At 37.8% G+C, this 18,216-nt stretch overlaps 1 protein-coding gene across 1 annotated transcript in view; it reads left to right on the plus strand.

Moving 5' to 3' along the window:
* Nucleotides 1-16,305, plus strand: part of LOC309874940 (ubiquitin-conjugating enzyme E2 E2) — a 212,912-nt gene extending 196,607 nt beyond the window's left edge. The window contains exon 6 of the mRNA XM_082753757.1: nt 15,381-16,305. Within this exon, the coding sequence (XP_082609883.1) occupies nt 15,381-15,478 (98 nt within the window). The 3' untranslated portion in view covers nt 15,479-16,305. The remainder of the gene's footprint in view (nt 1-15,380) is intronic.
* The last annotated feature ends 1,911 nt before the right edge of the window (nt 16,306-18,216 follow it).

An 18,216-nucleotide genomic window follows, 5' to 3' on the forward strand; every position in this document is an offset into this window, starting at 1 on the left:
GATCATTTTAGTTCTGCTCTCTGTGACTGCAGAATGACAACATCCAAGTCAGGATTGCCTTGGGAAAAACGCATCAACATCTATTTCATTCATATGAGCAAAGCTCGTGGCTCTTTCTGGCTCTTTTTGCCAGTAAGTACCTATTTGTCTTCAAATACTTCAAATTCCCATGCCATTTCCATTGAACCTGATGAATATCTATTGAAGTAATTTGTCCATGTGTGGACTGATTGTATCGTATGTCCTGGAGCTGGTATTTACAAATTCTAGTCTATCATTGCTTTCTCTTTCCATACCTTTTAAAAGATATTGTGCTGTGCTGTCTCTACCATACTATAGTATATATACTACATGTATGTATACTGCACTAATTGCTATTCTATGGTTTTATTCACATACAGTTTCTCACCTTATGAGCTGGACACACAGCACCAATATGTTGAAGAAATTTATGCACCTAAAGATGCAGGCACACAAGCAGCAGTTTTTTCAGTACTCCCAGGGGAGATATTGGTATCTCAAGTGCCTCTAGGGACTCTGTACAGTCAGGAAACTACAGACTTGTTGCACATCTGGTCTTTATGTATTTGCAGACATGCACACCTGTATGTTTTAAACTCTGTGGACGTAACATATGAAAGTGAAATTAATCATACATAAATGCAAGCAATGCAGCAGCACATTATGAAAATTATGCATAGATAAGCATTAAAAGAGAATTAATTTGCTTGGCCATAAAGAGGTGATAAAAATGTTATGAGATTTTGTTCCTATCAATGGACCAAGTCCCCACAACATGAACCCATGACTGTGGGGATTATTATAACAGCAGGAAAAACATTTGTGAACTGTCATCCTTTTAGTATTTCTCAGGAAAATATGTCTTGGAATATCTCCTAATTATGCATGCAGAGGGAGGAGGCTTGGATCAGGATTGCTGTTTATGTTGGCCTAAATCTTTGCTCTTTTCAGTTACATACTGACAACACCTTATGGGTAGAAGAGCGTTGTTCAGGGGCATAGAGGCATTTCATGTGTTGAGAATTATACTGTTCAAAACTCACAAGACATCGTTAAAAAGATTAGCACTACTACAGAAATAAGGTTGTTTAGAAATATTTAGTTTAAACATGCACTTTCAGAAGTCTGCAATCTGTTTAAGTATATTTTTCTCTGCAATGTGACTGGAGTTAACTGCATAACAATATTGGTGATTTTATGTACTATAGAATGTAAATGGCAGAGCTTAGTTTTTAAAAATAAAATGTGCAATCTGGATTTTGTGATGTCTAAAGTCATTAGCTATAGCTCCAGATACCTGTCACACATGCTCTTAGCCTATCTTTTTTTTAATCTGGAGTATCTGTAACTCTTCAAAGAATGATGGTTAAAAGGAAGAGTATAGCCATTCTCGAGCAAAAAAAGTCATGTGCCATTCAGTAGGTATGTTGCCTGCAACTGCTCATTGCTCAGTGGTTCAGTGAAAAGTGTAAAATTCCCTCAAAGCACTTCACTCATACATAATATTTGAGAGGAAATTCCCTCCTAACCTCAGCTAATGATCAGATTATGTGATGTAGCATGAGCAGTAAAAGCCTTAGCAGTGGTAATTTAGGTGGTGCCATGACTAGTATGCTTCCTAATCCTTTCTTAATTTTTCTAAATTACCTCCTAGTATTCCTACACTGTACTCTTGTATGTGTTCAACTATTTCATGTATGAAACATCTACTTCCTTTTAACTTTATTTAAATGTGTTGATTTGTTTTTGTTTGTGTTCTTTTCTCACTATGGAAAAGATCAGCAAGACCATTTCTTTTTAATAATCTCTTTATAAAAGTACCTGTCACATTTTTTCTTCAGTCTTTTTTTTTTTTTCTAAGCAAAATAAGCTTAGATTTAATCATTCCTTAAATGTGAAAGGTCTGACAATGCTGCTAATTATTTCTTGTCCTTTTCAATAAATTTCCTACTCCTATTGTGTTTTGTTTTTTTCTCTACTTAAGGCAATGTGAGAAAAATTGAACTTCAGATATAATAATACCCAGCCATCAATGGCATTTGATTAAATCAGAGATTGAATAAAATCCAGAATAAATAAAGAGGCTTGTACATCTGTATCAATAAATAAATGTAAATGGACTTTAGCCATCATTAAATTAGAAGTACTTGTAAAAATGTATGAGTGGTAAATGTTAAAAATACAAAAGTTTACAATATGTTTTCTTGCCAATAAACATATGTAACTTAAAATAATGCCAATGGAGATTTCTTATGGTATTACCTTAGAGAGAAGACAGGTCATTTAATGCATACCCATAGTAAATCTTTGTGCAAACCAAGACCAAGAGAAGTCATCAATGTTAAATGTTTTACCAGGTAAAGGGTTTAGATAAAGCAGTTATTTCATATATATAAAATATAAAGTCCTCATCATGTGTATTTTCTTTGTTTCATGCAGATTTTGTCTAGCCAATGCAGACATATTCCCAATTACACTGGCTTAGACAATTCTATTTCCACTCATGAAAATTATTCTTGTTTCCTTAATGGATATATTTTCTCACTAATAGAACTGTATATATATAAGAGAAAAATAATTAAGACTAGAAAGTAAGTAATGTGAGACATCATATTTTATCTGTATCCCTACACTTAATTCTCTAATCTCATAATAATTTTATCTAATATTCATTATTTCAGTTAGTACAAATAGATGAAATCTCAGCTGGAACAAATTGGCATCACTCCTGCTCGATATCTTACCCCAGATATTTCAAGCAGACTTCATTCAATTTTATTGTGTTGGTTTTTGTTTGTGTTTTGTTTGTTTTCTTGTTTGTTTTCCCGATGTACCTTTTCTTACACGAAGGCAAGGGCAGAATTTTAAATGTATTACTGTATATTTCTAACTGCCTATGAGCCACCTTCAGGACACTAATTAGCACAACTATTTTAAGGCTACTTCATCCTGTTCTTAAAATACAGTTATTCTTGTTTCACCGTAGAAATCACACCATTGCATATTTTCTAAGTTACTGAAAAGAAGCTTGCTAAATTTGGCTCTTTAGCAGATTCACAAGAATGTAGAGTCAGTCCTGACTAAACTAAAACAATATTTGTAATCCTGGGTGTAAATAAACTAGCTATTAAATCATTTAGTCTCTCACTTCCTTGAGTAGGATTTCAGAAATTAGCATTCCTGAGTCGTTCAGATTCTACCTTTAAAGATGATTTACACTACTGCAAGATATGTCTTTTTGTATTTTGCATGGCTAATTTTCTACATTATTCATCAGGGGAGGAGAAAACAGTTTTTTGTGTTTTTTTTTTTTTTTCACGGTTTTGCAGATCCATCAAAGGCAAGAAATAAGTCAAATTATATGCAGTGTGTGTTTCGGAATCCCTATTTTCATAGCAAATTAAGTTCAGGTGCATTAATCGGAGTAGGCGACAGTTACTTAAATAGCAAACCTAAAGATGGGCTGTAATGTAAGATTTTGTGTTCATATGGGACACAGAAATAGAACTTTGATTAATAAATTGTAGAATGTTCCATCAGCACAAGGTGTAGAGAAAAAAAAAAAAAAGGCCCTTCTGTGGATCGGAGCATTTTGCAACTTTAAGATGAATTAGATTTTGGAGAATTCTCGAGGGCTGAAATCCTCATCACATGGTTTTTATAATGCGGATTAGATAAAGTGGCATAGAACTAGAAATAACTTTAAAACACAATATTAAACTAGCAGAAGGAATGCCCTCATGACCTTCCATGTCCTTTTTATCTCTACCTTGTACATTTTTTCCTACAGATCAGTCTTAGCACTTTATAGGCCGATGCCTGAAATCCCTTGACAAATTGACGATCATTTAGCCAGGCATGACAATGGAGTCAGTATGATCCCTCACACAGGAAAGATAGGATATCCAGTGAAAGTTATTTTACCTGTTACTAAATATAAAATTATCACTGTAAATGTCATAAATTCCATCTTCATTCAGGGTTGCCATGTAACTTCATTGCAACTAATCCAGGAGTCAAATCTGCCTGCATGATGAATGCTAATTATTTTGTTTAACCTGTTTTTCCTTCTAGTCCTATTAGAACTTGTTCTTAATTAAGCTTAATTATATTCATGTTCAGAAGTTAATTTAGAATTGGATAGTCCATTTGGTTACTAAAATTAGGTTATTTTCACACTCACCTGCTGATTCCTCATTGCCAGAGCTGGCACCACCCTGCTCCTGTTCTGCAGTACTCCATGTCACCTGAGTACTCAGTATCTCCAGAAGTACTGCTATAACTAGCCTGTGTAAATATTCAGGATGGTACCCCACTTTTCATGCTTTATTGAGCCACTATGCACTACTACAAGCATCTTCCTTGGATGCATCTTTTGGTAGGACATTGTTGCTCTATATTCTGCAGCACCCAAGGGATCAAAGTTCACCACTCTGGACTGTCAGAAACCTGTCAAGTGTCACATGTCACTGACTCCACAGACCCCTGTCTCATACTCTGCTGAAAAGGCACCTGTATTTTATATATTCACAGCACAGTAACATTTTGGAATGCCTCCCCTAGGATAGCGTGAGCCACAGATACAGATGGCAAGCATGAGGTACAGTCTCAACATGCCATCAAGCAACCTGGCTCAAATGACCTGTGCCTGCAGTCCTTAAAAGCCCTAAGAAGTCTGCTCCATTAAAAACCCATCTGGGCCATGGCTACAAAACCTCTGAACATAGAATCATTTAGGTTGGAGAAGACCTATAAGTCCAACCATTAACCCAACACAGCCAAGTCTACCACTAAACCATGTCCCTAAGCACCACATGGTCATTTCCAGGCATTTTCCTGCCACTGCCTCGTGGTGCAACCTCCTTCCACATGTTCCCTGGGAAGAAGGGAAAAATAGGCAGCTTAAATAGTTCAGTGTAAATAGTTAAAATAAGAGGCCAGACTATTTTTGAGTTACTGGAAAACAGTAAGAGGTGCGCTAATGCAAGGCACACCAAAGTTCCTATTCCTGTTCCAAGGGATGTTCAACTTCCCAAGGGATTTCAGGCCGTGGACTATGAAAAGAGAGTCCTATTGGTATTAATAGGACTAAAATTCTTCACCAACCCTCCTCTTTGTAAGTAAAAGCCTCTTGTATTCCTTTGACATTCTGTATGGGATTCCTAATAACAGTTTTGGATTTAAATGAGTTGAATTAATAACAAGATTTATAAGGACGAGAAAGAGAAAATCAGATTAAACCAAAATAAGCAGCATTCATAATGTGTGCAGGCTTTTCTAGTTACTCCCTGGATTAATTGCAGTAAAGGAACAAAGGGATAGATTCAAGAGTAGGATTCAGATGACTTCTGTGTCTGACCTCAAATGACCCTGATGTGTCAGAGTTGAAGATTTTGGTATTGCTCACATTCAAACCCTTCTCTTAAAAGTGAAGATACCTTTGGGACTCATTTTCCTCTCAGCACCAAAATTCAACCAAAAGACCAGACAATGCAGTACCTATACAGTAATATTTGCACCCCTCCCTGTCCCCTGAAAATCCACACAGTAGATGGATCCTGTTGGACCAACTGGTTTCTTGCAGTTTCAAATCTACATTTGATGCCTGTAGTTATGGGATGTCTGACAGTATACAAAGCAGGTCACCCCTTTCCTCTGAGATGGTAATTAGTGGGAAGTGAGAAGAGATAAATCCAGAAAAAAAATATGTTATTTTTTCTTTAAAAGAAATAAATTTTAAACACACTGGTATTCATATGGAATACCTCTCTCTCCTTCAGTAAATCTTGAGACAAAAATAAACATCCACAGGTTGGTTTTGTTTTGTTTTGTTTTGTTTTGTTTTGTTTTGTTTCTGAAAATATAGTCATCAGCCTATGGATAAGTGCCAGTTACAGTATGGATCTTAGCATTTTGGTTGTTTGACAACATTTTGAGTAATTTCCTTATTACCTACTCAGTGATCTTCCATGAAGTGAATGCATATTGTTATAATGTATTTGCTGAATTTTTATCAAGCCATGTGCCATGTAATGTCTTCCATATCAGCTTCTTAGTTGCTAAAACTTTTTTAGTAATTTTTTTTTCCTAATGACAATGACTGTTTCTCAATCAAATTCGTTGTTGTGAACAGATACTTCACTAGTGTATCCATGCTTTTAATTTTGAAATGCATCCAAGCATCAAAGGAAAGGGTGTTATTTCAGAACTTTAATTGTTCCAGCATGATAGCACTTCTAATAGGTGCATGTTCTTCCTTAATTAAAGACAACTCTTCAGGATCGGTACACTGTGCCTCGTTGATCCATGATTGCCTCAGCTAACTCCCAGCCAGTCCCTGAAGTTTATAGAAACCCTGCTAAAAACTGCAGACAGAAAAAAAAAAATGACAAGAATGATTTCCCTTGGCAAGATACAGAGATGAATCACTGCCAGAGCTTTCCTTTAAGAGCCATGTTAATAAAATTGGGCCAGATAATACTCCTTATTTCTGAAACATCTTTTTGTGAGGCAGCCTCATATTTCACACAGATCTGTGGTAGGTAGCCTGACAGCAATCAAATGCAAGTCTAGAGAGAGGGATGAATTTCTCCTTCCATATATCCAAAATGTTTTAGTAAATGGATGTTTTCTAAACCGGATTTGCAGAACTATTTTATTTTTGAAGATAGGTAACATTTTCCTCCAGACATCAGTTTGGACATTGGAAACAACTCATATATGCCTTAATATTTGTGTAACAACTCCTCCAGTCGCTATATGAACTAACAGAAGTCAGATGTGTTTCTGACAATTCCACAGAGCTCAAAATTTAGAATCAAGTCATGGTGTACAGTCTCTTTATGACACATCTATACAGACACATTTACCACAGTAGCCAGATAGCTTGCAAGTGTGTGTGTGTATGTATATATATATATACATATATACATATATATATATATATATTTATATAGTGTATATATTCTCAGAATATTCTGTGTGATGGAGAAGCATTAGCTCACTTTTACAGATGGGAAATTAAGTCACCACTGTATGACCACTTAACTTTCTTAGGGTCATCATGACTACTTGCAAACCATGAAGACCTTGAGGCACTCCAGAATTTCACTCCTTGCAAGCAGTGTGACATGACTGCTCCCCTGCTTACCTGCCCAGACACGTACCCTGGCTGTACAACAGAAAGAGACCTCAGGATCCTCCATTCTGTATCATATTCCCTTTCTCCTCCTGCACCTACCCTGGTCTCCCCCAGGAAAAAAGGTTTTATGTGTATAGCTACAGGGGTAGCCAAGAACTGGATGATTGGGTGACCATGCCTATGGGATGTACTGGTGAATACAACTTTATAGGAAGCCTTATGAAAGATCATAAGTCTCCTTTATCGCTGTGTTAGCACAGTGACGACTAGGCTAGCTTTCCTATCTAGGGAAAAAGCCGTTTTTGAAAACTTAGGCTTTATACAGTCTCCAAGCTATTTTATATAGCACGGTTTTCACTTAGTTCCCTAACTGCGGAGGTGATGAGTGTAAATGTTCAGATCTGCTGAGACCGTGTCTCAGGTTCTTCAACATCTGCCCTGTATTTCCTTTTTTCCCATGTTATTCCTGGAAAGACAGTCCTGGGTTTCATTTGAAACTGAGAAGTGACATAACAAAGTCAGTCTTTGTTTCTTCTGACACCAATACGTTAGATCACTTTGTATCTAAGAAGAATATGTCAAAGGATATCTTACTGAATCTCTCATTATTTTTCTTTTGTGGGAAGAACCCTTGAAGGACTGTTATGGTTTAACCTGGCAGGCACCACATAGCCGTTCAATCACTCCCCCCACCCCAAAGTGGGATGGGGGAGAGAATCAGAAAAATGAAATTAAGAAAAGGTAAAAACTCATGGATTGAGGTAAAGACAGTTTAATAGGACAATAAAGGAAGAGATTATGATGATGATAATAACAATAATAATTATGATTATAATTATAATTGTAATTATAATATACAAAGCAAGTGATGTGCAATGCAGTTGTTCACCACGTGATGACTGATGCCCAGCCAGACCCTGAGCAGCAGCCAGACCCTGAGCAGCAGCTTCTCCCCTGCCCCCCAGCCAATTCTCCCCCACTTCTACTGTTCAGCACAATGCCACATGGTGTGGGACACCCCTTTGGCCAGTTTGGGTCAGCTGTCCTGTCCTGTCTCCTCCCAGCTCCTTGGGCATCCCCAGCAGAAAAGTCCTTGGCTCTGTGTAAGCACAAGGTCATATGGTTGTCCACTTCACCAAAGCCATGTCAGCTATAATAGAGAGACTAATGAGGTACATGAGCTCTAAAGCAATTCCAGCAGGCGTATTTTGATGTTTTAGTACACTGACGTAGCCTATATATATCAGAAGTATTCTGTTGAGTGTTGAGCTGTGGCCAGCCAAATCTGCACAACTAGTTCCCGAAACAAGAAGCAGAGTTTGTTACACTCCATATCATATGATTTCTGCTCTAAGCTGTAATTGCTAAAATGGATAATAACTTCACTGACTTTCTAGAATTTGTTCCTTTCTCCTCTAAGGACCACTTTTTTTTTCTTTACTGAAACAATCCATTTTATTTGTTTTGCTTTTTATAGTGTTTATTGATCACTTCATCTTTCTTCAGTACAATTTTCAAAGAGCCTCATAGATGGATAAATACATTATCTTTGGATAGTTGGAACTGTGATTTTATGAAGGCCAGGAATAAATTGTGTTTCTGCTTGTAGGGTGTGTAAAGCAATCCAGAGCCCCGCTACTGCTCTTTGTTCTGGCTTGAATCATTCTGTTGTTCCAGTTCATAAGCGCGTGTTGATCAGACTTCCAACTGCGAGGCTAGTTTTATTGCTGCACAAACAGGGATTAGTGCCACGCTGTACTCGTTTTCACTCGTGCCCTGATTTTTGAGCACTGTTTTCAAAGGTGAAAGGTTAGTGGAGTAATTCAGTGTGCCACTTCACCTGCCTTTGCCTCCAAAGAATTACTTAGCCTGTGCATTATTATTAATGATAGCAAGAGAAAGAGCAGCACTGCCACTATAAGATCACTGAAGGATCCTATGATGCATTTCACATACCTCATTTTCCACATCAAGACACACAGTATCCTTGACATGGTCTTCTAGGAGTTCATTAAGTTTAAAATAGGTGACATGTGGCAAACTGTGGAAACTTCCTAAGGCAAAGTGACACTATAAATAAAATTACTCACAAACAATTCATCTTTTCTTAATCCCTTCCTCTTGGAGTATTAAATTGTTCGATGACATATTTGGTGCAGCATGTCTCGCATTGCTTTTGACTTCAGTTTTCACTGGCTGGTCTTCCTATAAGACTAGCCAGGATGTCACTGAAAATAACATGAGAATATAAATAGATACAAAATTTAATTTTTAAAATTAAGTTCAAAGATATTTTTGGTGTGTATACAGCTGCCAGCATTTGCTGTTAAGAAAACTGGTGTTATAGGGAATTATTAGTTTCTGCTTTTTTCCCCAATCTTTTTTTTTTTCTTTTTTAGTTTGGCTTTTGGGACCTATTTCTTAAACATTGGTACAATATTAAAAACCACAACAATTGGATTCAGAAAACTTGGTTTTCACTGCAAGCCAATGTGGGAATATATACTGTCCTGCACTGCTATTTGCACTGAAATCACCAAACAAAATGTAGTTATTAAAAATATTAAATTTAATTTGGTGGAGGTTCATTTCTGGGTAACCAATCCTGCCTATGCTGCTATATAAAGATGATTCCAAGGCTGCTATACAGGAGGTGACATACGGAGCACCTGCACTTTTCCTTAGAAGAGTTTGAAAAAGCAAGCACTCCCAATTTTTTTAATTCAAATAGCAGCACAGCAGAATACATGGAAAGAGCCCTAAAAAATCAATCAGTATTCCAAAAATCAAAATCTCTTCTAAACATGTAACTGAAGTCCAAAGAGATAAAAAAAATAATAATAAAAATTTAAAAAAAAAGCTTTTTTTAATTTTTTTTTCACACAACTGGTTCAAAGAAAGGAAAGCAGATTTAACTTTTGGTGACTGATGTTTCAGTACGTACAAGTAGTTCCATAGAGCCTCTCAATGGGATGCCTCTCATAGCTATGAGAAAGGAGTAGTATATGGCTCAAGAGACAGAGTAAGACCTTTCAAGTTGCAGCTAACCTTTGGAAATTCTTCCAGTTTAATTCTGCTTCATCAGCTGGAGGCCAACTCTTCAAAATTCCCCCTGATACAGAGCTGAATCTAAACCAAACCAAAAAAAATAAATAATATATATATATATATATATTTCAAATATTTGGCTAAAGAAATTACAAGATTTTTATAGGACTGTGGTTTTTAGTTTTTAAGGTGATCCAGAAATCTTTCTGAGAACTCATTTCTGATGGTGTAATAACTGGCTCCATCAGCTGTTCTCTGTTAAAACTGTAAAATGCTGCAATAGAAATATTATTCTATTTTATAAATGCTCATAAATATATATATAATATATTTATATAATAAATATATATAATGCATACAAACACCCATAATATGCATTTTAAGTCTAAATGTGTGTCTCGTTAACCGTGTTGGCACTACCAATTGAATTTCATTGCATATCATGTGGCTGATGGAGAAGGCACATTGAAATCAAGCTGTTAAATACACTATCTCCGTTTTTTATTTCACTAGAGTATGTTTGCTGTATTTTTAAAAGAGCATTGGAAAGCCCAGGAGATGAATTCTGCTCTGAAATTGCTATTTGCTGACATAGAAATAGCTGTAAAAATACAAGCAGAGAAAAATACAGTGTAGCAATATATTTTCATTTATTTGGGGGAAAAGTAGTTTTAAAGAAGAATTATAGTCTGTCTTCCAAATGATAAAGCAGTGTAACTAGCATTAAGCACAGCTGAAATTTTGTAATGACCAAACCTCAGCTCATCCAAATCCCCAATAGCATTAACTCCCCAGAATTGGGCTGTAAATTTGATTAGCCATACAACAGATATGAGATACAAATGTTCTTCCTTATACAGTCATATTAAGTGGCTGCAAAAGAAGATGACAAGTCATTGCAGGGCAGCACATCCAACCACGGAAGCGAGACAGGAATTCATCTACCCCAGCTCTTCTCCCCACCACGTGCAGCACACGATTGCTCTTTGTTGTCCCAGGTTCCCAAATATCCAGCACTCTGCTGGTGTGTCCCTGTTTGGCCACAGGACAGAGGGGAAGCTGTGTGTGGAAGGTGTCACACCATGGCCACACCAGCTCTCAAGCCAGGCATGGTGATCTGAGAGGTCCCAACAGTTGCCCATGGTTTGAATGGGTTCATTGCCCATGTTTCCAAGAGTGGCATTGCCTGAGACTGTATGTGTGACAGTGTTCTCCATAACAATTTTTGTTCTGTTTTTGCCTTAATTTATAGCATTTGGAATATGGCTTAATTGTGCTGTTCTTATTAGTAATTTATTGTGGCTTTATTGTCATTTATTTCACTAGGTCCTTCTGACAACACATTTCTTTATATTCTGAACCCCTGGTTTTCACTGACATTTGGACAAAGCCCCACTGGGAGTAGATTTCTGAAATGAACCCTGATTCACTGATGAATCACACTACTTCTTAAAAAAAAAAAAAGTGGTTTACTAGTTATGCAAACAAATTTCTAACATTGAGAATAAAACCACAGTTATATACAAATGGAAAATAAGAAACAGGTTTACAGTAATGAGAAATGGAAACATGGGAAAAGTAATTCTGAGTTTTGAGATCCAGTATTCCTTTTCATCTTTCAGTTGGATAGTTTATGCAGCAGTTGTTTTATAACTACGTCTTTGGCCCTACTAATGATGATTTCATAATGCTCCTTGTGCTATGTAGCCCAGCTGAGAACCAGCCATTAGCCAGTTTGTAGAGAGGGCAAATGGGTACTATCCTTTCTTCCTCTTCTTCGGTCTTTTGTAGGACTTGAACACTATGGGCATAGGCTGTGTGTGTTGAGGATGAAATCTTCAATATTATTTTAATTAAGCTGCTTTTGTTTATCTGATAAATTTCATTTTATGGCCTGTTGCCATGAACTACATAGAGATGGTAACTCATGACTCACTAAGTGGTGAGAGATGTCTCTTTGGGTCTGCTGCCCAGCTGCCTCCTCCAGCAGGGACAATGTGGCTTGGGCCTAAAGATGCCCATCTTCATGCAGGTGCAAAACAAGACCATTTGCATGTCTGGGGTTCACACACCATCCATATGTCCACCAGCACAAATGCAGTCTGTATCAACTTGGTCAGTGTGACACTAGTTGGGTGACTGATCTAAAGTGAAAAGTTTCCTCCTCACCAGTTGTCTTGACTTCCCAAACAAAGCCGTTGTGCCTCCTGATGGTTTTATGGCTTCATAGGAACTGCTAAAATAAGCTGGCTCTTACAACACCTGTTAAAGAGTCCTTATTAAAGTCCTCACAAGTAATGACAACACAACTCAAGACCCTCTGGCAGAGATGTGACTTAGGAGCCTCTCTGGCAAGAAGTATTTGTCCGTTCTTTCAGCTTGGGATCTCAAACTAGCAAGTGAATTTGCCAGACTGTGGTTTTGTTCTTTTATTCAACGTTGTTGTAAGCAATAAAATGTATAGACAAGCTGCCAAATTGCAAAGAACAATGTTATTTCTGCTATTACTGAGAGCAACTTCTAGCAGCGTCCAGTCCACAGCTGGCTGTGGGTGCTGCTGGTCCTGCCCATGGTAGGGCAGGCAAGTACTGCTCCTTACATCAGCACTCCTGCTTCACACAGGCAGGTGCTAGTGGAGGAGGCCCTGACTCAAGGCATACACCCCAAGATGATAGTTGATTCACAGACCACTCTCTTGGTGGGAATTTACACACCTCCAGCAAAAGTTAGATAGACCTCAAACATCTTGCAGGTAGTCACCTGTCACCTCCACTCCTTCCCCAAATACAAAACAAAACACAAAAAGACAAAGGCTTACAGCTAAATATTTCTTTGTCTTCACAGCCAGCATCATCACCAAAACATGAATTTAGACAGTATTTTAAAGTACTGCACACAGTTACTGCTTTAGCAAAAAAAAATCATCTTTCCTCAGGCTGCTTCATTCCCTTCCTTCTTCCCCTCACACACATGTGGTAGGGAACCACCATCTTCACTTCAGCGATATGGAGGACATCATCAACACACGGATCTGGGAATTCTTTCCACAGGAGACACAACCCATTGTGTCTCACATTACTGGGTTTCAAGTGATTTCCCCACTTCCATGGCAAGAACAGCTCTTGCTGATTCAGCCACCACAACAGAAAGTAGCCACCCTCCCATGCCAGGAGGAGGTAACAGAAGGAACCTGTACTTCCCAAATACTTCTGAAGATATATGTTATTGAGATAGTACTTGCTGTGTTCCAGATGACTACGCCATGACATCTTTGCAGGCAGTCAACATCAGCTGCTCCAGAGGCCAAAACACACCTCACCTTTCCCAACAGCACCAAAAGCAACAAAGTCATTACATTTTGCTCCAAGGATTCCTTTTGAGTTCCACCCTTAGTCTCCTTCTTTCTCTAGTTGTGAGGAAGTGTTTCTTCATGCAGGAGGGTGTGGGAGGTTGGTGCAGTGCTGTCAGACTCATCCCTGAGCTTTACAGCCACTGTGATAAGGTTTCCCTCAGGCTATTCCCTAATTTTTTGCCAAGAGAAGTTTTGCCCTTTCCCATTACCCAAGTTGCTCATTTACAGTTCTTCTCAAACTTATTTCTAGCCGTGAAAACTTTGCACTCCTTAAACACCAGTAGAGTGTCAGCCTCCCATCTGCACAGGCCAAAATCCTTCCAGTAACCCCCCATATAGTTCTTCTCCTTGTCTGAGGAGCTAAAGGTTATATACTTTCTATTCTGAAACTTTTTTAATGGATCTTAGCTCAGCTATACCTCTTTGACACTCATATGTGTAAAAATAGCAAAGTCCAGGCCTCGATGACCTCCTCTGGATATATTAAGATATTGAAGTTAAGCATATGCAGTAAGTGCTTGCAGGACTGAGACTACGGGGACTTAGCATGCCATAGCTGCAGTGGTAACTTGCCTTACTAATTTAGAAGGTGCAAATTTAGGATTCAAACCACAGGCTCTTCCTGAAAGTGCAGGGTACATATTCAAAGCAAAAGATTTTTTTTTTCATCAGATATTATCCACTAATATTCAGTACTGTTGGCAGTAAGCCAATCAATTGATTTTTGGCTAAAGCAATGTATTTATCCTATCATAAACGCTTACCATCAAACAAACAAAATAGCCCAGATTTACTCTGCTTTGCAGACAGCCTGACATCTCGCTCCGGGAATCTCGGTGGTTAATAATGCTGCACAAACACAACACTCAGATTATGACTGTACCAGGGAAGCTGATATTCATATTGTTCAATGGCACCATCTTCAGTCAACTATAGAGCTGATTATTAACTACCTCTAATAAGAAATCATATGCATCTTGCCTAAGTCAGGGAAAAAATGGTATCAGTGCTATTGAACTTGCATGGTGTGGTGATACTGTCTCAGGAAACGTACTGTTGCAGGAGAACTCTCAAGAGTATGGGTCCCACAAAAAAGAAAAATCTCCATGCATTTCATCTACATTAAACAGAAGAAAAAAAAATATTGCCTGAGAAAAATGTTGATTGCACGGTGTCTCTTCTGGGAAAGTCTTTTCTTGGTTTGTTTTTCTTAGAGAGCTAGCTGGTTTTATTTAATTGTTTGGGAAGTAATTTGTAGATCTAGATTAATGTAAAATGACTTTTTCTGTTTATTTCTTGTTTTTCGAAATACTGAATTAGCGAAAGAAGACTGAATCATACAGCATGCTGGCCATATGAGCACTCAGAATGATCTCACAAATTAAGTGCCAGTTCCCAAAGTTTGGAATTAATTTTTCCTGCTTTGAAGATAGTACTCATTGCCTCATGCATTGCCCATGGAAGTTTAATACAATAACTAAAGAACTTTTAGTATGTTTATTCATATCACCTGAAATTCTTCTTGCCACTTTTAGCTCAAACTGAAATTATTGGAACATTTGTTCATGAGGCAGAATTTTAGAGAATGGTTCTAGTCATATGTCTACCAAAAATTAATAAATAATTGCCCAGCCAGCTCTTCCCCTTCCTCTTGTTCTTTTCCTCCTGTATGCGTGCGTTTTCAAAATGAGAATAATATATATAGGCACATTGTTCTTAGAGTTAAAGCCAAGAGAACAGAATAAATCTGAACCTGAGAATAGCTTTTTCATCCTTCCCAGGCTGACAAGCATTTAATGGTTTGTGTTTCCTTTTCAGCTGACCCCCTGGTTGGAAGTATTGCCACTCAGTATATGACTAACAGAGCAGAGCATGACAGAATGGCCAGACAGTGGACCAAGCGATATGCCACATAGGAACCTCCTCTAGGATTTGCTGGACCTGTGCAAGCACATTCACTAAGTGCATCAATAGCCCTTCCCTTCATTCTTATTTTTTATTAAATTTTGAACCATTTTGTGACAAAAGGTTGTCCTTACTTTCTTTTTGTTTTTTATTTTTATTTTTATTTGTTTGGGGGTTTTTTGTTCTGTTAACTTGAAAGTTGTTTCCCTCAAATGTAGACAGGGAATTTTGGTTATCAGTGCAAAGAATGTTGGATCTGTAATAGTATAGAGCTTTGTCACAAAGCTTTGTATTGTGTGTTTTTTTTTTCTTTCATGTGGTTTTTGGGAAAACAAACAAATTCAGAATTATATCTCGTTTCTACTTAAATGTAGTGTTTAGGGTTATTTTTTTGTACTGAAGTCTTTAATGGTGGGTGCATGCTACTGGGAACAAGTTTTGTATAAAAGCTTAAAATCAAGAATCACTGTGCATTACTAAGACTGTGTTTATCACTAGCCTTCCGTTTCCCACACAAAAGGCTATTGCGTTGAACAAATTAATATGTATTTTGATTTACTTAAAAGAAAAGTGCTTGTAAATTTCTTAGGGACCTGCCACTTTTGACTGTGGATCAGTTGATGTACACTTGTATTATTAAAGCACTCAATAAAACACTGTGGCTGATAAATGCACTTTTTGCAAGACGGTGCTTTTGCGTTTGTGCCGTATAGGCTGCCTAGTCCTCACATAATACAACTACAGGTTAAGCAGCTATTTTTAGGCCTAGATTATTCATTTGTTCTTAACAATACTCGTCTTAACTTAGAATTCTTCGTTGTGTAGATCTTTCATATACAAACATCTTCCAAATTTTAAGGCCATTCTTTCACATGCTGGTGCTCAGCTCAGCTATTCTGAAGCTTCTTGCTGAATCATTTGTACTATAGCTTCACTATATCCATCTTGTTACTTTTAAAATGGTTGGCTATAAAAATAGCCTTGCAATGAAAGCAGAATATTGATGACGATTTTATACAGCGGGCCTCATTTTGCCTTTCTCCAGGCTGTTTAATTGTAAAAGCAACTGTTATTTAAAAAAAAATAAATGAAGGTTTTCGATGGGAAAATTGAGCCCATTGCACCAATCATTCCCAGCACATTCAATGGCAAGGGTATTTCTATTCAGATTTGACCTTCAAGCTAATTTTAGATATGCAGCCATAGAAGGAAAACTTCTTCTTGGCTAAGGAAATGTGTGGGTGTTGTGATTTAGAAAATATATACTGTGATGCTGATATCTAAATGTTCTTTGTGTTGCAATGGCATCCTGGAAAATCCCTGTCTCATATAATTAAATGTTACAGATGCCATATAAAGTGCTTTGCTGCCCTCTCCCTCTCTCTCTTCCTCATACATTTAAGGAAGAACTTACCTTAAGGACGATACGTTTCAGTAGGAACACCATAAGCGTACATGGAAACCCAGTCCCATTGCATGCCAACCCAACTTTGACTGTCCTGAAAACTAAAGAAGTCAAGGTGACAGCACAGTTCCCCTACACCAACCACCATGCGGCTCAGCACAGCCAGGCTGTTCTGCTTTACCCTCAGCCATTTGCTACTAGTTGAACAGCTGTACATCTTGAATCTGCGGGTGAGTTATCCTCTGTATGAATAGAAGCTGAATTTTATTGTAGGTAGTGTATTATAACTGCTGCCCCAAGAACAACAGGGATCTTGAAGAAATAATCAGTCTGTTTTGATCAAAGCAAACGGAGAGTCTTCTGGTGTCTGCAGAAGGCAACTGCTCACAAGTCCAGCCAGGCCAACAGATCCCAGATGCAGACGTGAAAGAGTAATAACAATTTAAAAACAAAACAAAAGCCAGAAGACAGACTTCTCTGATCTAGAACACCTTCTCAGGACAATTGCTGTATGTGCTTTCCTTGGAAGTTGCTTTCACCATCCAACTTACCACGAAGTGCCTCCAGGTCTGAAGGGAACCTTCCTGCTGTAAAAATACAACAAAGGAGCCAAAAGATTAAAAGGACAACTGCATCTTGCTCAGTAGAGTAACAGCATTACTTCTCCTGTTATCCCATCTGCTAAAGATATTCGTGCCATGAAAGACCTGTATCCCCTGAGACAGCAATTAATGGCCAATTTCACGTTTCTTATGAATTACTTTAAGCGTCTGCTGCTCTGCAGGCTTTATTTACACCCAGCTGAATAGAATGCAGTAATTTCCAAGGTACATTTTAAACACGTTTCACAAAGAAACGTTCCTACTATCATCTATTTTTTTTTTGCCAAAAGGTAAAGAAGACATTATAAACAGAAGAGCCTATTGTACCTTTAATGAAGATGTAACTGAAAGACTGCTGAGGTACTTTGGAAGGGGAATCACAGAATGCTTAATAAATGTCTGTTCTCAGTCTGTCAGCTCCAGCTCACCTTCCTTGCTGATCAAAAGCTGCACAATTCAAGTTTGCAGGTAAGTTGCCCTCTGTGTGAAGCTGAACAGTGTCTTTGTCATAAATAACATAAAACTACTGCCTTAAGAACTGTGGGGATCTCAAAGAAATAATCAGAAAGGATCAACCCACGTTGATTAAAGCAGATGCAGAGTCTTCTGGCGTCTGCAGGAGCCAAATGTTTGCAAGTCTGGCCATAAAACATTCTCCTCTATTTGCAAATCTGCTCTATTTGCCTCCCAAGTAATTCTTTTTCTTCATCTGCTAAACCTGGGGAATATGCAGCATTATTTG

This window comes from Aythya marila (assembly GCF_965140915.1).
Source record: "Aythya marila genome assembly, chromosome: 2".
Taxonomy (NCBI): Eukaryota; Metazoa; Chordata; class Aves; order Anseriformes; family Anatidae; genus Aythya; species Aythya marila.